Raw genomic sequence first — 22,143 nt, 5'->3', positions numbered from 1 at the left:
CACTGGCATCATAATGAGTTATGATTATTTTTTATGAAGCATTATGAATGACCACATTAAAAGAATTTAGTCTCTGCAGGAAATACAATCTCTGCAGGCCCTTTTTGCAGATTTTGGATGTATTAAGGTTATAGGTCAAGTTTTTATTAATCGCTTTCCCTTAGTACTCATAGGACTCAACCATCCTCACAACTGTACTCTTGATTATGGTGGCAGTAGGGTTTTCCTAACCATGTTTAGTTTTTTGAACATTTTACTTGAGGAAATGGCTGTCAAAAGACCCACGATTGAACTCTTTATCCTAACCATGAGGTTTTTGTTGGTTTTTTTTGCAGTTTCTTTCAACATGCTTTAGTATGACTTGTCCATTTTTTTTGATACCACACTATAATGGTTTTTATTTTTTCCTAAAAAAGTATACTATGGCTTTTTTTTTCAGTTTTTCGTCATGCTACATTATGACTTTTTAACCCAGTTTTTAGTTGTTTATTTGTCTCTGTGGTTCATTAACCCATTTTTGTAATCATTTTATTTGTGTTATATGTATATGTTTATGTCTCTGTGGTTGTTTTCCACATATTGGTCTTTGTCATATTTTGTCTTTTTGTAGTCGTTTTGTGTCTTTGTGGTTATTTTACCCCTTCTGTAGTCATTTTGCATCTCTTTGCAGTTCATTTGCATCTCATTTTGAGTCTCTTCTTCTTAAGTACTCGTTAATTCGAGTGACATTTTGCAGGTAAATACCATTCATGCTCAAAAGACATTAAGAAAGTGTCACCAACAAAAACTTTACAAATAATTTGGAAATTTAATATAGTATAAAATAGATGTGTGCAAAAATACAAGATGGAAAACTGGAAATACATTTTTTTTAAAAAGAACACTAATTAGCTTATTTCACTCTATGAACATCACAAAACCAGCGTGCATCTAATTCAGCCAATTTGCCAGGAAAATGTTTCCTCAAATACTTAACATACTTTTAAAGGTCAGCCTGTGAGTTATTAATATAAAAAAAACTACTACAAAAAACCTATTCTGTTGACTGACTGCTACAAGAGGCGGTGCAGTAGCTTTGGGACTGTTTGGCTGGTGTACAGTTGATAGGTCTGTCGTCGTTCATGACGGTGTTACTGCAAGCAGATTTAAAAAGAAAAGCTTAAGAAGGAATAAAAGGCTTAGAGTTAAGAATTAAACTCATTCTGTTGTACCAATTAACGAAATCTCATGACCAGTTAATATCTCAATGGGATAAGAAAAGACAATCTAAAAACAAAAGTAACTAAAAGAACAATGTCACACAGAAATAGTAGAGGGAGGCGGGTTGTTGATCACCCCAGCTAGTGCCTCACAGAGTTCTCCAAGGATTCTCCGTCAGCGTCTACATCCTCATAGTCTCGTAGCTCGCTGGAAATGTGGATTTCAACTGTACTAGACTCTGAACCTAGCAAGACAAAATAGGGGTAGATTATTGGGTGTTACTGCACATGACACCTTCACAGCTCATCAGACTGCTCATCCAGTGACACATCGATCTTGTATTTATACCTCCCTCCATCACATATGTGCATTGATTCACAAATGTATTTTGGGAATTTCAATATATTTATTGCAAAAGCAGCTTTTAAAAGGGACAAACCTAAAAACAAAAATACCTAATTCTCCTCTAACCTGTTTTACTGTTTATTCGTTTAGATTGTTTTGGAGTGAGTTGCTAAGTGTTGGAGATATCGACAGTAGAGATTTCTGCCTTCTCTGCAATATAATGAAACTAGATGGCACTCGGCTTGTGGTCCTCAAAGCGCCAAAAAATATATAATAAAAACTCCAAAACAGCAATGTTTCTTTACTTGTGCATGGTGATACAGTTGGCGGTTGTAGTTGGTAGAAAGAAATAGTACCTACATGAAACTACTCACAACAAGGTCTGTGATTATCATGGGTAACCAGGTCACGGTTTCTGGAAAAGGAACATTGCTGTTGAATTTTTTTTTGTGTGCTTTGAGCACCATAAGTCAAGTGTCATCTTGTTCTATTATATTGGAGAAAAGTCAGACATCTCTACAGCTGATATCTCCAACACTCAGCAACTCACACAAGTACAATCTAGATTGATAAACAGCACAATATGGGAGGAAAAATATTTCTTTTTGATTTTGGGGTGAACTGTCCCTTTAGTGTAAAAACATTTACTGTATTGCAGAATTAATCTATTCCTGCTTTTAACTGAAAACAGACTGAGGGCTATATAAATGAATGGGAAAACATTAATCCTTTCACACATTAATTTTATTTCTAAAGATTTTTCATTTCAGAGACACTGAATGGTGACACAAAACACTGAATAGCCCTTGTACATGATCTACATTGTGCACAAACAAAATAATATAAAATAGTATAAAATGCTTCACAAAACCATCCCAAAATACATTTAATATTCTCTAACAGGCTTTTTTTTTGTCACAGCAGACATTTTGACATGTCATAGAAGAAAAGCACAGGTGTTACTAATATCATGCATACGGTCTGTATTCAGCTGTCCCTGTGAGCCAGAATGCAGCCACCAGGGCTCTGAAAATGAAGCAGCTAAATGGAATTTAGCCATCATAGCTTTTATTATTTACACCTTTTCCTACTGTGACATGTCTAAGTATACTGTGAGAAAAAGGCACATGTCATCACTCAGTGTTACTAGAATGCGAGTATAAATATTAACTTTTTTTCAGTAAATGCACATCAGTGTTCAATCTACACTCAGCCGCAAGTTCATTAGTTACACCTAACTCAACCTAAAGTGTACAACAGTCCTGCAATAAATCCTACATTGGAGTTTATCATGTTAAGTGTTCCCCACAGTTATATTAATGACTGTAAACTCAATATCAGAAACAGTATATACGTTACAACTGCACAAAAACCTTAAGCCTCCAGTTACTTTAAAGTTGATTTCCATGTTTCAACAAACACTGAATGCAATAACCTTTATGAAGATTTATCACAGGGCTGTTGTATATCAGACTTTATTAATTTTAGCCATGTGTATCTTATAAACTGGCAACTCAGTGTAAAATATCAGCTTCATCTATATATTTAACAGCTTTGCCATTGCTCTCTGCATTTCAATAATCACTTAAAGCTTTATGTGTTAACTTGACACCCTAAAAGGGATAGTTTAGATTTTTTGTACTTGTTCACAGTCAGTGTATTATCTACAGTAGATATAAGTCTGCTTGCCCCCATTTGGAGAAGCAGGCCGAGGTACTTAAACATTCATTTTTAGTAAAACCTATGACTTTTAAGTAACGTCTTACTGGTTACTTTATTTGCTTATATGCTCTTTTTTTTTTTTTTTTTAGGTGAGACATTTCTTTAGGTAGCTAAAACACATTTCGATGCTGACCCATTCAGAGAAGTAGATTGCTTATCTTTCTTGTGGTATTCCAGCCTGTTTCTCCAAACTGGGGGTACTCTAAATAACATCTAGTGTTTGTATTACACTCTCTATGACTAAGTACCCCATAAAACCCTTCTTCAAAAAATCTGAACTAGCCCTTTAACAGAAGGTCATTATGAAGGTGGATGGCAGTGGATAAACAAGAAAAAATGCAGAGGGCAGCTACACTGTTTTCATCAGTTCACAGTTAACAAAAAATGTGTAACTTCCTGAGCAGTGTCATTTATGCCACTGTACTAATCAGTCTACCATAGGTCATAACAGACTATTCTACATGGTGCTCCCTAACACTGCATGCTTCAGTACCACATCCAGTAGGAGTTAAAAAAAAAGTATTTTACTAAATTCATCACAGAGAGCTTTAACTTTGTCCGGGTCAGTGTCTCCAAAGCTGTGCCACTTAAGTTAATTCTCTTAAAAAAATCCTCTGTTCAGATAGTTATGGTAGTGGATGATATAAACAGTATATAGGCCGCCCAGCAATCAGAAGACACCGTGCACCATACGGGATGCTTTAGAGCTTCACCAGCCCTGATATACAGGTGAGCTGTTGCTGTTATTGCCACTTAAAGCCCAATTACCTTCTGACAGGACACTGATGGCGTCGGAGTGATGCTGTCCGTTGCCCATCAGGTTCTTCTTGGCATCCTGGACATGACTCTGGTAAAGCAGAGTAGTTCCCACCATGGGATTATGGCCTGCAGTATTAGGTGCTGAAGTAGAAACAGAGTCCCAGGCCTGCTCTCTCCTCTGCTGCAGCCTGAAGTCAACGTCGAAGCCCGTCCAGCCGTGAAAGGCCAGAGTGTTCAGGAAAGCTTGCATCGGGTTCAGGATACCCTGAAAGAGTCGACACGTGGAAGAATATCAGTGCTGGAGAAGAGCAGTGTTCCTTATTCAGTGTGCTGATGTCTTATAACCCACCATGATAAACCACGTGATGAGGGCTGCGTTTCTGATATTCCTGAAACCGGTGTTATTGATGTCTGTCTGCATCTCCAGGTAGAAGAGGAGGCTCTCGTTGATGATGTTGGGCACCCAGCTAAAACATCAGAGGGAAACAATTTGTCACATTAAGCCTATCTGAATAATATTCAACTTATTTAAATCTCCCATGAAACCTACAGCTGTAAATTTCATTATAATTTTCAACAAAAAATACAGATGACACCAGCCTTTTCCTCTCTTATAAAGACTTCACAAGTTTAATTAGAGAACTAAACCATAATCTTCTTCTGTACTCAACTTTCTAAAAAAATGAGTTGTCTCTAAATGTCAAAAAGTCAAATTTCATGTGATTTGCTGGTTATGAGAAGCATGAAAATGCTATTTTGTTGACACAAATACGTCTTTATGAGTTTGCCTTGTTAAAGAGAGAGCTACACCACAGCAAGATCACTCCAATTATCTCTGTAACACTGTATAAAATAAAGGTTCAAATCATACACTAATGAGATGCATAACTAACGCATAACTCATGATAATGAATGCAGAATGCATCAAGAATTTCTGTTGCTCACCATTAACGAATGTATTAAGTCACTTTATCTGATTAGTTCACACTTAATAGATGATCAATTAATGTATGCACTGTAACTGCATACATTCACAGTCACTGATATGCACCCAAAATAAAGAGAAGAATAAGACATGATTTTTAGCTGAGAATATAACACAAACACATTAATGTGGTTCTCTCAAGAAGCAGTGCTACATTTTGGGAAATAATCTTATTAAAAAAGTGTAAAAAAAAACAAAACAAAAGAAGATGTTGTGGTTTCATGGGGTGCCCCAATTATTTCTTGGCCTGGCACGGTAACTTCCTGTTTTCTTCGTAAGGTCGCCAAGCAACCAGCAAACTAAGACTCCAGGAATTTACTGTTCCTGGCCAAGGGATGGTCTGGCCTCTGTAAAACCACAACATGTTGCTTTTACCCTTTGGTTTTTGTAAACAAAATATGACGTGTTAATAAGTGAGCTTTAGAAGTGCTGCTAGGTGGATCTGATTACCTCTAACTGGTTCAGTCTTTCTGCTAAGCTAAGCTAACCAGCTGCTACGTCTCATGTCTGTAATACAACTAGAAAGCTACATTCTTCTCATCTAACTACACAAAATGTCAAACTACTCCTTTAAGTTAATCGCTTTGATAAATAATTGTAACATACCATATAAAGAACACCAGCATGATTTTAAAGAAGCGTATTTTAATCTCATTGGCCAGCCGCCTCTCATTTTCTGTGTAGATTCCTTGTCGTCCTTTTAGCAAAGATGTCACTAGATTGGAGGGATGAGAGAGGTGGATATTTAAGCCCATGTGCATGCGTCAGAAAAGAGTTTTATATCGAGAGATTTCAGATCAAGAAAGGAGCTGACCTGCAGAGATGGTCCGAGTAAAGAAGACAGGGTTGGCTACGAGGACGAGCAGCATTGGTGCGTATGTGGTGACATAGTGCGGGATAGCGTGCTGAAGGCCTTGCTCACAACTGCACAAAAATGCAATAAAATAATGAAATCAGCATTCAGAATCACACTTATATAGACCCGATAGAGGTGCTATCGTCATTGAAGGTCTGTATTCATAGACTCAGACTCTTGCAGATAACAACAAAAATGCTAAAAAGTGCTTGACAGTGCATGTAAAGGAACAACAGTCTTACTCTGAGATGGATGGATAGTAGAGCATGGCCGCTCCTTCAACACATAACAGCACAGCCAGACCCCAAGTAATCATGTGGTAGAGGATAATGGTGCTGATAGGGAAAGAACCAGGTCATGAGACTGAGATCACAACACATGCTGCAGCTCTGACTCTGGAGGATGATTATTTTTTTAATGCCAACAACAAATGTACCACACACCATGGGTTAGGAAACATATTGTTAGCTAACTGAAACAAAAGAACGGTGTTTAAAAAAGAGTCACGAGAAAAGAATAATTAAATGCATAGTACAAAGTGAAAATAAGTGAGAGGAGGCTGTTTTAGACACACTCTGCTCGTGAAATGTTCTCAGCTCAGTTTAAAGCTTTGTGCCACATCCTGCTTCTATAGTTGGAGATGTTGAGGTGATAATGAAAAGACGGAAGGTGAGGCTTAGAGTACCTGATGCCTGCAGATGTTTTCACCACCAGAAAGACGTCAACCGCGTAACAAAAGGTCCACCAAAAAGAAGCACTGAAAAACAACTGGATCCACATCTGTAACACAGAAATTGGAAATTACTAATACAAAGGTAATAATTCTGCTCATTAGAAGTATGGACTTGAGTCACATGACTTTGACAAGTCACAAATTTACCGACTTCAGACTTGATTTGACAAAATCAATAAAGACTTGCAACTTGACTTGAACTTTAGTATCAGTGACACGCGACCTCCCTAAGACTTGAGTCTTTTGACTTGAAAATACTTGCTACTTGCCCCAAACCCAAAAATTAAAAGGTATATAATTTATAGAGTGTCTCACATTTCCTGGATAAATTTAGGTTAACATGAATCTTTTTTGCTTTATTTAGACATAAAGCATAAACAATAAAACTTAAGGGAAGAATAATCTTACAGAAAGTGTCTTTCAGGTTTGGGAAGAGCACATTATGGATAATTTTCCAACAAGTTAAATAAGACACAACAGAAACATACACAAGAGTCCACATACTAGACTATGCTCCCATAAATATTTAATTGAATTGCCACCATAGTTTCTCATCTCTTGAATGATCTCTTGTCCAGCACCTAGTGTTTATCATCTGGATATGCGTGCTTTGGTAACGTTTTTGCAGAAACATACACAATTCATCATTCCGTGGTACTGATTTATAGTGCTATTTGCTATTGAAGTGAAATGTCAGCACTTTTTTTATTATTAAGCTCTGTTGCACTTGTTTTAACTAACCTGTTTTTAAAAAATAATACAAATTTTGAAAAAGCATTTATAATGTTGGTAAATTTGATACACTATTAATCTGTTGTTAAAATGGCATTGCACAGAGAATCCCAGTAATGAGTCCTAAAATCCAGAAATCTGTTAGCATTTCAGCTCATCTGAGTCCCTTATCTTGAAGTTTTTTTTGAATGGGTTTTTGGTTAGAAGTTTGAAATATCTGAAGAGATTTTTTTACATTTTGTTTGACTACGACATAAAATACCTCAATCACAAACCAAAGCCTTTATTTGTCTTTAAAAAGGCGGTTGCTAACAAGTGGCTAAATGAGACTACAGAATATCATCATGCTTAACTGCATTGAACACAGCTTTACAGCTTCGTAGCGGAGGCAACACGGCCGTAATAGTTTGTTTAAGCCTAGCAATAGCTTTTTACTTCTGCCGATTGAATTCAGGCTTCAAAAATCATTAAAGTGGTGTTCATTTGTGAAGATTATCTTGCTGAACGAAACATGTAAGTATCATAAACATTTGTTTACTGCAGAGTTTATTTTCTGCCATAATACAAAATACAATGGAAAAATCCCATAGGCTTTTTGACCAGGGAAACAGGGCAGCGCTAGCTTCCAAAAATTTAATCTATTGTCACTCTGTTTGGTTATGAGTGCACCATGCCTTATTTAGTACTCAAAACACAAAGTTCAGAACTTGTCAGTCTTGACTTGGGACCTGAGTGCAAACACTTAAGACCCACTTGTGACTTGCAAAACAATGACTTGGACCCTCCTCTGCTGTTTACTCAGAAAAAAACAGGCACGAGTCATTGTGCTGCTCTTGAGGTCAATCTGTGACTTCACAGTTTAAAAAGACTCAGTGTCATCTTAAGAGTCAGCTCTGCACATGCTTGTTGAGCATGCATGAAATCCAGACTGTTCCTGGATCACACGGCATAAAATTAGCAGAATTATCTTGTTTGTTTTTTTCTGCTGTAGTCCTCTTCCCGTCATCTCTGAAGTATATAGCCACACTTTCACAATATAGAGTATATGGTGTGTTTAGCGTGCATAATGGCTTAACTGAACTGAACTTTGACTATTGAAGGAGGTGCAGCTTTGTGAAAGAGCATCATACATACTGCGCTGCCAACACAGAAGACCTCAGGCCAGGCATTAGTGCTGTTGGTAACTGAGATTTGGTCGATGATGTTTGGCAGGCCCAGCCACACAGATGATCTGACAATAATACCTGCAGGAGGAAAACAACACGTGATCTGTAATTATTGAGCAAATTGGACAAATCCTACTTCAGGAAGAGGAAAAAAAATACAAACACAAAAAAATGAACGAAGGCAGTGGAATTGTTCTGGATTTAATTAACATTTAAAACATCATTTTATTCAGTATTATTAAGAGAATTAATTAATTAGTTTCAGTCATGGGAGTCCTTTTAATAGCAGCTTTATGTCATGGAAATATGAACTACCTCCAGGTGTGTTTTATGAGGGTGTTTCCACTTCCTGCATGAGACTCTTCACTGTGGAGAGGGAAAACGGGAGCTCTCCCACAATCTTAATGTGATGCAGACTACATGCTGTTGTGCATTTTTTTTTCAATTGTGTCACGGGGGTGCTTTGAGCTGTTAGTTTGCAGTGTTAGGGGAATCTTGCCGGGCACTAAGTACACAGACATGCATGACTTCATCTGCCTTCCCCCTTTTCACCAAGCGCAGAGGCAAAGTGATGAATGAACATCTTTAGTGTCACAAGCGTTCTGATGTAGAGCAACAATCTGAAAATAATCTGCAGTCTTTGGTGTGCTATTAAATGTGCAAGCATTGGTTGCTTCAAGAACAATGCCGAATTCAAATCAGGAAAAAAAAAGGAGTTTGCAGTGGTTAGGAGTCATTCATGACTCACATGAGAGGATCATGATTCATTCTTTTCTTATACAATAAGCTTCCTCAGAACTTAACATCTTAAATACATGTAATTCACAAACTTTATCAAGGTCAGAGCTGAGAATTGCGTTTTTAGTTTGTAACCAAGTTGAAAAAGCAACACTTTCCAACTTCATTTAACATTTAAAATTGCACCAAGAATTGTAAGTATACACACACACACACACACACACAGACACACTTTTGCCTTTCATATTTTAAGTACATTTTCCTAATTATACTTACGTTTAGTTAAGTAACATTTTCAATGCAGGACTTGTATTTTTAACAGAGTAAAGGAACTGAATATGTCGTCTGTGCACAAGCAGGTAAATCACAGTTTTCATAGCTGTACAAAAGTTATATTAGTAGTAGATGTGTTTGCATGAGGCAGATCAGATGCAACGAAAGAGTTAAAAACAACATCTTAGCGTGCGTAATTGGATGCAGCACCATGCTGTGTACAGTGCGCGCGCTCTCTTTCTGCTGTGATTAAAAAAAAAGTATGTTTGTACAACTCAGCTGTTTACCTGCACATCCCAGTATGTCACATATGCTGATGATGAACAATATCCGTGAGGAGGACGCGGGCCTCGGCAGCGGATACTGTCCGAGTCTCCTGTATCCTTTGCGTTTCGGCAAAATTTGTAAAACAGCAAAGAAGAGACTGAGGGCGGCGCTGCCCAGACCTAAAGCCCCGAACAACACGGGCTGGAAGGTGACTACAAACTCAGTCGCTGCGTCTCTGTTCGGGCAGCAAAAGGTCTCCAGCCGCGGGGATGCCATGACTGACCGGGCCTGGGAGAGGGAGAGGAGAGGAGGAGAGAGCAAGAAGTAGGCTACGGTGTCAGGAGAAAGCAGAAAAAGACAAGAAAGGGAGAGGAAGTGATTGGGTACATGAGCCGACTCTGTGAAAAATCACGGGGTTGAATCATCATGTGCTTCCATTTAATCCCCGCAGTTGTAGCTTAACTGTGCCACAATACGAGAGACCGACAAAAGACTGTTGTGTTATTCAGGTCTGCAGTTAGGTGAGTTCACTGAGCTGCTGTGTGTCTGAATTAGTTCATTCATACACAGCATGTTGCTGTATTTGGTCTGGTAAGCATAGCTGATGAAAATACACTAAAAAAATTACAATAGAAAATTTTGATTTCACATACCCTGAGGGGAAAATTAAAAGCACTGCTGATAAAGCTACATAATGAAAGTAAATGGAACAACTTTAATATTCAATTAACTCTTTGGAACCTGGGCAAAGTGATCTAATTTATTTAAAAAACAATGAGCAATTTAAGACAGAATGAGCCATAAATAAGAAGATGGTAAGAAGTACAGAAAAAAAATAAACAAACTGGAAAGTTAAATAAAACAAAACACTTTCTTTAAATGAGGGAAATGACCTAAAAAATTACCATTATTCTGCAAAAAATAATTTTAATGATATAATTATGATAATAACTCTTGATTTTTTCTATCTACCAATCTACCAATTTCTTGCAATTTGCAGGACATTTTTTACCAAGTTGCAAATTGCCTTTTTTCCCTATGTTTTTGAAAGAAATCACCAAATTGCTGAGGTTTCAAAGGTTTAAATACTTGTGAAAGGCACCAGAACGCACCCCTGATGTCCATCCAGGTTTCAAAGGGTTAATATATATCCTTGTAAGAGTATACTCTATCTAATGTTTCATTAAAGAAATGGCATCAATCAATCAGTTAATTAATTCAAGGGAATGTGATGTGCAGAAGAAATAAAAACACTTAAAAGACAAAAACATGTATCAAACTAAATGACTAAAATAGAGACCATCTTTTGATGGGATTACAATACAATACAGCGATCCAATACTTAAAACTCAACTACCAACCTATAAAGTTTCATGCTGCATCTTGGACACTTGCAAAGCTATTGTGTTGCCAAATCTGTCCACCGACAGACAGACATATATAAACACATCGAAAAATACTCAAAACAGCTTGCGTGGTAGTTCCTGCTACAGTAGGAGTCTCAAGGACCCATTTCGCCATAGTCACATTGAGCAGCAAACTCCGGAGCTGAAAAATGACGCTAACAGTAAAGTACCAAAAACTGCAGTTCTTTGAACGGCCACTGAGACTCCAGAGGCAAGTCAGTCCCCAAAGACCCCACTGTTAAAATGCCCAACTTTATAGCAGAAATAATCATATTAAATAAACATGTCTCTGTAGCTTATTTCTACATTCATGACAACTTTACGGGTGGTGAACTTCCAAATAACTCAATAGTTTACATTTTATTAAGGCTAAAAGTTACACACCGTTATGGGTGGGCTGCTTTACTGACAATCTGTCTGTTGATATTGTCCTCTACTTTTCAGTCAGAACCACACCTCACAGTTCAAACGTCTCGTCCAAATATGATCACTTCTGCCTCCAAAAAACCAGGATGGTGCCACACAAACTGCGTCCATTATGAAAACAATAACAGCTGCCACAAAGTTAGCACGGCTGCTAAGAAGCGAAGAATGATTCAAGTTAGCACTAAAAATCATAAATTATTTGAGATTTGGATTCTGAGTGACAACAGAGATTTTACCTGTTGGTAAGACTGGGAGTCTAACCATAGTCTCATGGGAGAAACAGTAAAGTTACTTAAGTCAAGTCCAGTCATTAAAAACACAGCGTGCAATGACATTGATCATTTACAAGAAATGAAAACATGGTCTTACCAGATTTAGCGAGACACCAATTTCCATCTTTAGTCCTACACTTAACAGACTGACGCAACAATACAGAACACATGAAAAGCAGATGCCACACATGACAAAGGACAGAAGCACACAGCCAACAACAAAAAAGCAGCTCAGAAGCACCATGATACATATCTTTTAGAGCTGGAAGCCTGAAGAGTCTTCCATCACTAAAGGTTACCACCGTCACAGTTCAGTTTCTCAGCCGATGAGTGAAGCCAGCATGTCATTAGCCTCTCTGCGTGTGCTTGTAATCTCATAACATCAGTGGAAGAACCAATTGATAACCATGTCACTAAGATGTGGTGACCTGTGATGACCTCTAAATCTACCACATGTGCAATTTGTGGCGCATGTTTTTGTGAAAACAGAATTGGACATGAAATACAGCATAACGCACCCTTTGTTATGCATCAATAAATGTGCACAAGCAGATGTGTGATGTGTGTTTGACTAAACTTGAATCCAGACAGAATGCAGAGTGTGTTGATAAAACGATTGATTTGCACATGAACACAAAATCTAATTTTGATAAAGAAAGATTGCTCATGGCTTTGCAAACAGTAAACAGTGTCCTTCTGCTTCCACACACAACTTCTACCGAAATCCCCCTTGCCCGTTCCTTTCCCCTCCACAAAAGTTCTTATTCTCTTTACCCCGGTATCCCATGGTGAACACCATTTTGTCGTCACTGTTATAATCACTCTTGTGTTTGTTGTCTCATCCATAAACCGCTGAGAGTTTGACTCAAACAGCTGACCCGCGGCTTGATACAGTTTACAGCTCAGTTGGGCTTCTGCATAGGAAGTTATTCGATTGAGAAAATGTAGTGCCAAAGGAAAAGGCAGTGTGACAGTGAGATAAAGCTATGAAAACACTCAAAACAGAATCCACTTAAAGTGATATTGATTTTTTTAGGTAGGCCTTTATTAAAGGAGCTAAAACATGTTTTGATATCAACCCCTCTATACAGCAGAGTAATGCTGAGCTTTGGGGTGCAAGCAAACAGGGAGCATGCCGACCACCAGATGCTGTATTCAATATATATATATTTAACTTTATATAAATATCTCATACAGCTCGATTTCAAAAATCCCAAGATATCACTTTAAGGCAATCATGAAAAGGTCAGATCTGAGCAACAAAGAGTTAAAGGTAAATTCTTTGTGCACAAACAGATAGGAAGCCTAATAATAAACTTGTCCTATGCATCTTCAGATTTATGATAAGAAGGATGACATCTGGTGCATGCACATGTTAACTCAGTCTTGCACCAGGATTAAGAGCCAATACTTGATATAATTTGCTTCCCAATATGTATGCTGCAGACGTCCGCCCCGTCCAGATACAGGAGAGGTCATGGCAGCTGCTGGAGCCGCTTGCTTGGACGGAGATCTGAGAGAACGGGTGGACATTTGAAGCAGATTTATTTGGGAAACAAAGCATCAAGGGCTTTCATTATTCAGGACTACAGAGAGGGCATTCATTGAGTTTGTACAATGGCATTCTAATCCATATGCACCTTCTCTGACAAGGCACAAAGTCAATTGTATGGCAAGCTTGTAGACTGCTGCCAGGGATTAACAACTCCCCGAGGAATACAGTTGGTATCGACTTGCTGTTTAAACGTCTGCTCTCTGTTGCTGCCCTCTGCTGGTCTGCATACAGTGTGATTGTAGCTCCCAAAACGCAGGAGATATTGCTAATGCTGTACATTTGGGAATAGCTGTGTGTGGAAAGATAGAGCTTCTACTATTACATATTATTGTATTGTATTTATAGCAGACAAGAAGCACTTGCCTAAATGCAGGGGTACAATAACACAGCTGTCAGAAGTGGATTTATTTTACTATAAAGACACAGATGTTGTGTGGGAACTTAATTGAACGTAAGGGAAGTCAGAGATCAGGTCCATTTATCACCGGAGGTGCTCGGGATTTGGTGTTTTAGGGAGGGTCTGTCTGATTATCAGGCCAACCATCCACACTCCAAAAAAGTGGATTTCCTGTTTTGTTTTACAAAGTAAGCCCCAAGCCCCTATTACAATTACACATGAAAATAAAACTATGTTTATTTAAAATTATATAATTCACCTAGTTGCTAGAATAAATGTGTGTATTGTACATTTTTGCAAACCACAGATATGTTACATTTGTACGTTATTATGTGGCGGATATGTTGAAACTTTGTTGAAACAATGTGTAGTTATGTTTAGGCACAATAACACTTGGTTATGGTTGGAAAAAGATCAAGTTTTGGGTTAACTTACCCTTTGTTTGTTGTTGCCACAATTTTGTCTGGAAATGCTGTAAATATCACTGTAAACAACCTGTTTTGATGCCACAATCACAGCTGGAAATGCCACTGATGTCTTGCTAAAAACTGCAGATTTTGGTACCAGAGTCAGAGTCAGAGTCTCAACTAGATGTCACGCCATCTATCTCCAGATCTCAAACACAGCTGAGATACATATATTCAGAAATGTATGACGCGTGATCTAACAACTGTAATGTATCTGAGGCTTGCAGAAAGGTACAATACAAAAATTTCTTTCCTGGCAACTGGGCTGATATAAAAGAGAGAGACACAAAGTACCAATAAGTACTTTAATGTTAAAATCACTCAAAGATCCCCTCCAGACACGTTCTGAGACACATCAAAATACTTTGCCTTGAATAATAATTTGTCAGATATGTTTGATAAAATACTAAAGTACTAAAGAATTCTTAAAATTTCAAAAGTTTTACAGCTAGACTCCAGACACAATGCCTGCTACTTCACTGACTATCACAATATCATCAAACGTCTTCAAACTATCATCAAACAACAGATTTTAAGTTGAGCACAGAGAAATTTCCCCCTTGAACAGACAAATGTGAAAACAGCCATCTGGTGTCAAACTGCACAAACATCATTCTGCACAGTGAAGGTCAAACATTCAAGCAATAAGGAAAACGCTTTTTTGACCTGTGGGGGACTTTATATGTCGAGAAATAAATTGTGACAACTGTGCAGTGGCAGCTGTGTTGGTGCACATAAAAAAATACAGCTGCTTTTATGTAACTATTTAAAGTATAACAACTGCATTAACTTTTTTTCCCATAAAAATCTAGCCAAGGACATGAAGTTGAAGAATTACTTGAAAAATGTTTAACAGTACAAAAACTTCTGCTGTGTCATCCTAAAACAGGAACAATGCAAAAATATATAAAGAGATGGATACTATATCTTTAAATGCCGGAGCTCATGATGGCCTGCTGCATTTTTCAAACCGATAAAACATAATAACTTCAGAGTGGAGAACAACTTTACACACGCAGATTGATTCATTTGCTTTCATTTTACTCATCAACCAACTCGACACCGCCCATCTCCTGCTGGAGAGGATGGGTGTGGCTGTACAGTGTCACATTACACTGAAATTACAGACCTGCTCAACAGGCCCCTTGCCCACTCCCTCTGCACCTTCATTGGTTGAAACCAAACTGCTGTATTCAACCAGCCTGTTTCCTGCAGGCACATACTTTGTCAAAGAGGAAATGACATCACAGCACCAAGACCTGCCACAAAAACACTGAAAACAGATGAGGACTAAACGTCTTTCAGATGTCTTTTGACTCAGAGAAGCACACAGTTCAGCCTTTGTTACACAAAACCTATGAGGCAAGACAATCCGGCCTTAAAACAACAGCTTTTGGTGCGGCACTGTGAAGTATGTCTGCTGGACACAAAGAGGCTCAGGGAGACAGTACATGTAAAAGTGGAACTGCTGTTTTTTTCTCCAACTCCTTGATGAGTGGTGAGTAGCTGCAGTGAGCATATGCTGACGCTGCAACTGGTGTTCTCTGCTTTTCATGCCTCACCACGTCATTTTAACGCATGTTTATGTTATTTGAAAGTAGGACACTGAGTGAGCTGTGGGTGATTTTTTAATGTCTACTTCTAGACTTTGAATCAGACTGGTCCCCAATTCACGATGCTGCCTTTAATGGACGTGTCCTTGCTCTGCAGAGACTCATTACTCAGGTAAAGTTTAATGGGACATTGTATCTTTCTGCATAAAGAGATCATTATAACATGCACTACATCCATTTAGAAGAAAATTTGCCGCCTGAAAATGTTTTGATTGATCATGATTTCTGTGTGTCATTTTGTTGTGAATTGGTTATTTTGGAGCAACACTCCTAATGTGCATCTGCATTATTCAAGTAAATCTTTGTGCTGTGTATTTTTCACAGGGTACAAGTGTGAATCTGAACACCCTGGACCAGGTTTCTCCCCTCCATGGAGCATGTTTACAAGGCCATGTGGCCTGTGCCAAGCTTTTGGTGGAAAATGGAGCAATTGTCAGTGAGAAATCATTGTGTGTTTATGCTTTCTTTGTCAATATAACTAAATTCAAGATGATCCAAAATGAAGTATGTTTTGTGTCTTCTTATGGAAAAAAAATCCTAAACCCTGCTCTGGTCTCATCTAGCTAGGAGGCAACCATATCAATAATTGCTGGGTTTAACATTGTTTTTGTGCATATTAGTAAGAGATTAACCCAACACACAGACACATGAGCCTTCAGGCACATCCATGCATGCACAATAACACATTAACAAACAGAAACCACTTTGTCAAACCACATCCACAGTAAATATTATATAATCAATATAATATCTCATTATCGCTTCTCTTTTTTTTTTTTTTAACAATTATTATGACTTAACTGAATCGTGCTTAAATGAATAGATCACCATAAAAATCTGATCTCTTTTGCCTGATTTGTTTTTTATTCTGACTTTTAATTGAATGATTTTTGTCTCAAAAACATACTCACCCACATCAGGTTAACAGCTCAACAGTGGATGGACAGACTCCCTTGTCAGAAGCTTGTTCACGGGGCCACATGACCTGCGTGTCGCTGCTCCTTCAACATGGAGCGACGCCCGTGGGGACCAGCCAGACCAGCTCTCCAATCCACAGGGCTGCAGCCAAAGGTTATTGGTCACATTCCACTGCATGTGATAATCTATGCTTATCCAGTTTTGTCAGTCACTACAAAATGCACAAAGAGTGCCAAAACATCAGAAAATCTCTGAGTATAATGTATTTTAAAAAAAACCAAAACAAAACTGTGTTGTTTTAAGCTGTACAGTCAAACTATTGCATACTCTTCCTCAGGATGCTGAGAGCAAGCAGATTTCAAAGCAAACCCTTTCAAGTGCATCACTTCTCTTTATGATGATTCTGGTAACTGTGTCTAGGTCATCCAGAGTGCATCGAGTCTCTTGTTCAGCACGGTGCCGATGTGGATCAGTATATCGACCAATCAGGGTTCCCTCTGCACGTTGCCTGCTCCAATCAACATCTGAGTACTGTGAGGAAAATGCTTCAACTCGGTAAGAATGCCTACAGCTTAAACTTTTAACCTCTCCAGTGAATATGTTAGTCTGATAGGTTGAAGGCGGGGCTGACAATTGCATTAATATCAGACTTTTACAAAAGTTTTTTCTCGTAACAGCTCGAACAGGTGGGTACATCTCTGGGGCCTGACTGACCTTTCTGATGTTAATGGAAAACAAAACAAATGAAATTATTTATTCATGCACAGCCCATAAAACATATACAACATGACACAATGCTTTTGGTAAAAGAAAGGGCTACCTGTATAATATATATCTACATATTGGGTTTTAATGAGTCAGAAGAAAAGCAAAACAGCATTTAAAGGAAAACATTTGGTTAATTTGGCAATTATTATAATTATCATTACACATTCAGGAATGGAGTCTGCAAAACTCTAAATAATGAGCAAGAAAAGCCAATGGTAACACAAGGGCTAAATAATATTTTTACTCAAAACCATGACAACTTGTTTCCAGTGGTGGAAGTACTCAGCTCATTATGTAAAAGTTATAAAACCACAGAGTAAAAATACTCTTTTACATGTAAATTCAAGTAAAAAATCAGCAAAATGTACTTAAAGCACCAGAAGTAAATTATATTGTTTTAATAACACTCACAGTGGCCTTTCTTCTGCATGATGAATACTGTAACTTGCAATACTTTTGTACTGATAATAGTCATAAACTTTTACTTAATAGACATTTTAAATGCAGGACTTTTACATATAGAATTGGGATATGTTTTATATTGCAGTGTTGCTACTTTCACTCAGAAAGTATCAGAGTACCTCCTCCACCTCTGCAGAAGCCTCACATCTAATAGCTAATCATTAGTTTTATATGCAAAACCTTAAAGGTACAGATTGCCCCAAAATCAAAAATAGACATTTTCCCTCTTACCTGTTGTGCTATTTATCAGTCTAGATTTGTTTTGGTGTGGGATGTTGAGTGTTGGAGATATAGGCTGTAGAGATGTCAGTTTTCTCTCCAGTACAATGGAACCATATGGCACATGGCATGTGGTGCTCAAAGCATTAAAAAAAAGTATGTGAAACCTCAACAACAATGTCTCTTTCCAGAAATCCTGACCTGGGTACTCCAGATAATTTACAGGCCCAGTTTTGAGCAAGGGCGTGTGCATCTACTCATAGACGAGAGACTTGTGCTCATGACGGTGCATAATGTAAATATTAATGGCATCCTCTTGAGCTGAGCTGTAATGTTAATTAGCTCAGTGGTGCTTGGTGAGTTAAGCAGTACATGCAGGCTTCCTTCTGCATGGTGATTTGATTGACGCGTGTAGTTCAGTAGAAAGAAAATAGTTCCTACATGTAACTACTCACAAGGTCTGTCTGGATTATTTTGAGTAACCGGATCATGAATTCTGGAAAAAGACATTGCTGTTAAAGTTTCACTTCAGGTAAGATGGAAAATAAGCATTTTTTAATTTTTAGGATGAACTGTCCCTTTAATCTGTCAGATAAATGTAGTTGAGTAAAAAGTTCAAATTAGCTTCTGAATATATTAGAGTACATGTTTTCTTTTGTACATGTGCTTAGTTACTTTCCACCACTTGCTCTATCACATAGTGTTCTGCCTGTGCAAAATTCATTCTGTATTTTACTTAACGTGGAATACATAATTTTTGGTGCTTACTTATTTAAATATTCATAATCTGAGTCTTGTGAGGAAATGTCCCAAAGTCTTTTATGTAAGCAATAAAGAGGATAATAGTGTTCTGTGCTCTGCTAAAGGAGAAGAAAAGCTTGAACTGAACTGTCATGACTTCTCTCCCAACAGTTATGTAATGTGAGGACATCATACCTCATTAGTCTCTGCTCTCCTTCAGGTGCCAGTGTGAACAGCAGTGCGTCTGGTGACTCGCCGCTGCACATCGCTGCCCGTCTGTCCAGCCCTGAGATGGTGTCAGTCCTGCTTGACCATGGGGCCGATCGATCCCTGAGGAACTCGGAGGGCAAACAGCCGCTGGACCTTGCACCTCCCAACAGCCTGGTGGAGAGGCTGTTGAGACAAGCAGGAGGTATCAATCCAAACTAAACAACTCACTGGCCTTTATATTGGGCTGGTGTATGGAGGACTGCAATTGCCAAAATCAAAAATAAATAAATACATGTTACAATAAATAAATGAATATGCCCAAAATGCTCATTTCATTTTCCATTTTATTTACCAATTTATTCATTTTTCTATTTATTTGCTTATTTATTTATGTATCATTTTACACTTTGTATAAATGCCCCTATTTATTTAATTTCCCTGTTTATTTTACATATTTGGTTATTAATTTTTAAATTTATTTATTTATTCATTATTTTGTGTAATTATTTATGCATTTATTTATGTATTATTTTCTATTTTAGCCTCCCCCATTTATTTCCTTCAACATATTTATCTCTCTTTTTCCTTTTCCACCTACATTTCCATATGCATTTCCACCTCAATAGGCGAGAAGTTAACACCCGCATGGCACATAGGCCAGCCCTCCTCATTTGCTTAATAAGGTGGAAATGCATGTGGAAATGTAGGTGGAAAGGAAAAAGAGAGGTAAATATGTTGGAGGAAATAAATGGAGGAGGAGTCAAAAAGAGAAAATAATACATACATAATTACACAAATAAATGAATGAATAATTATATTTAAAAAGTAATTAATAAATATATGAAAAAAATAAAATTATTAGGGGCATTTATACACAAAGTGGAAAAATAATATATAAAACATATAAAAAATGAATAAATTGGTAAATAAAATGGAAAGGGAAAATATTGGGCATATTAATTAATTTATTTATTTTTGATATTGGCAGTTTAGCTAATAATCAAAACATCTCTCTGTCACGGCTCCTGCCTCTCTCCCTTGACACCTGCCCAGGAGCATCTCCTCTAATGCAGCTGTGCCGGCTGTGCATCAGGACAACTATGGGCAAGCAGAGACTGGGTGGCATTCACGACCTCAACCTTCCCACAGAAGTGAAAAAGTATCTTCTCTACCAATCAGACCTGGGGGGGAGATCTACGACCTAATCTAATGCACTGAAGAACTCTGAGCATTTAACTTGTTTGTCAGTAGGGGGTGTAGTTGCATAATAAAACTTGATTCTCAAGATCAGTCTGGACTGTAGTGTGAAAGCTTGGAGCAAGTTTTTACAATAAATATTCATAAACATCCTTAAAGTGAGTGTAATAACTGTTGCATAATTAAGGCTAAATAAGGTACTGAAACAATTTTCAATTAGATTACACAAGCCTCTACATTCAGCCAAGTATGTAGTTTTTGATAATTCATTTTTTGTTTTGTGATGCTGCTGTATTGAATTTTATTTCACTTTAGACCTACAGAGGATTAAATTTACTCTCACATGGTTCCTACAGCCTTTGGAAAGTTAGATTTAAGACTTTTTACTGCTTCTCGGCATGAATATATATATATATATATATATATATATATATATATATATATATATATATATATATATATATATATACACACAGTATATATATATATATATATATATATATATATATATATATATATATACACACACACAGTATGTATATGTATGTATATATATATATATATATAATTTTGTGGGAGGGGGCAGGGAAAGCTTGGCTAGATCCAGCACTGCTTTTGATTGTAAACCACTAATAAATCAATATCAGATACTCATATAAAATGATTACTATCCAGTTGTACATACAGTGTACCACTTTTTGAAATATGAGCTGCATATAATTGGCTTCCAAATTATGTTTACAAAAATATAATATATATGCATTTAAATCGTAAAGAAACATACGTTTTCAACTCAGTTTAAAAACAAAAAAATCTACTTTTATGGGTTTATGGTTGCGACACAAACACAGGATGTGTTAGGATATAATGCAAAATAAGTTCCCCAAAGTGTCCAAACAGCATATTTAAAAAATAAGACAGGTCTGGTACCCAAGGATAAAGTTTTTAAAAAATCATAATGTGAACACTGAATGCATAACATGCACGTAGTATTCCCTGTATAAATGAATATGTTATAACCCACTTACACATATATTACACACATATGTCCCTCAAGCAGTTTAGCAGAGAAAAGTCCTATATCAACAAAATAAACATCTGCAGAGCTCAATTTCGCCAACGGACTCAAGAAAGAGCATTTAAATGACGAATTCCTTGCGGTACTCTATTACATACTATAACCTGTGGAGGAGAGAGGGCACTGCAACAAAGACAAATCAGTGAGCGATACAATTTCTTATTCCTATGAGTTCAGATGATAGAAACCAAAGAATACATTGTCTTATTTAGGTCTCCACTTCTCTCCATCGCCCAAATGTAGTATTTGAGATGTGCTGGCGTATTTTATGGTAATTGTTTGTTTATCCACCGCCTGAGGTGGGAACATGTAATGCAAAGTACCTTTTTTTCATGATTCTCTCATAAGTTTTGTCCACATAAGTCGAATAAATATATTGAGTGTGAGCGTAACGTCATTGGTGATGTTTCCAGAGTGCCTAGCAGCTGTCAGCTGTCACCATCCTTACCCAAAACTCTTCAAGGGCTCACTGACCTCTGACCTGTGTGTTTGTCTGTGCACAGAGTCAATCAGTGGGGCTGACAGAGCCTGCAAGGAGGGAAACAGATTTAGCATAAATGGGAAAGGCAAGGAAAATGGTGAGGATGGAGAATAAACCATTTCAATATACTTGTTATGGACTGTATCATTTTTACCAC

General features: G+C 37.5%; 2 protein-coding genes across 3 annotated transcripts; one reads left to right on the top strand and one right to left on the bottom strand.

The window, feature by feature from the left end:
- Nucleotides 1-788: 788 nt before the first annotated feature.
- On the bottom strand, nt 789-19,337 carry gpr143 (G protein-coupled receptor 143). 2 transcript variants are annotated; one of them, XM_042495049.2, is made up of 11 exons: nt 19,216-19,337; nt 16,824-17,041; nt 9,797-10,105; nt 8,467-8,576; nt 6,553-6,647; nt 6,110-6,202; nt 5,826-5,935; nt 5,618-5,726; nt 4,376-4,493; nt 4,036-4,291; nt 789-1,444 (listed from the first exon to the last, which is right to left on the bottom strand). In XM_042495049.2, exons 3-11 carry the CDS (start codon nt 10,050-10,052, stop codon nt 1,341-1,343), a joined length of 1,251 nt encoding a protein of 416 aa, XP_042350983.1. In that variant the 5' UTR covers nt 10,053-10,105; nt 16,824-17,041; nt 19,216-19,337; the 3' UTR covers nt 789-1,340. The 2 variants fall into 2 exon arrangements, with proteins under 2 accessions (XP_042350983.1, XP_087939437.1); XM_088083311.1 differs by having other exon boundaries at nt 9,797-10,064.
- Nucleotides 15,508-20,782, top strand: LOC121949380 (ankyrin repeat and SOCS box protein 9-like). Its single transcript, XM_042495052.2, has 7 exons — nt 15,508-15,797; nt 15,945-16,024; nt 16,237-16,344; nt 16,833-16,983; nt 17,251-17,385; nt 19,241-19,432; nt 20,284-20,782. Exons 1-7 carry the CDS (start codon nt 15,713-15,715, stop codon nt 20,433-20,435), a joined length of 903 nt encoding a protein of 300 aa, XP_042350986.1. The 5' UTR covers nt 15,508-15,712; the 3' UTR covers nt 20,436-20,782.
- Nucleotides 20,783-22,143: the final 1,361 nt, after the last annotated feature.

Source organism: Plectropomus leopardus, chromosome 10 (assembly GCF_026936395.1).
Source record: "Plectropomus leopardus strain MGB_pleo_1.0 chromosome 10, ASM2693639v1, whole genome shotgun sequence".
NCBI lineage: Eukaryota > Metazoa > Chordata > Actinopteri > Perciformes > Serranidae > Plectropomus > Plectropomus leopardus.
Note: the sequence above shows the minus strand (reverse complement) of the source record. Positions and strands in the feature narration are given on the sequence as shown.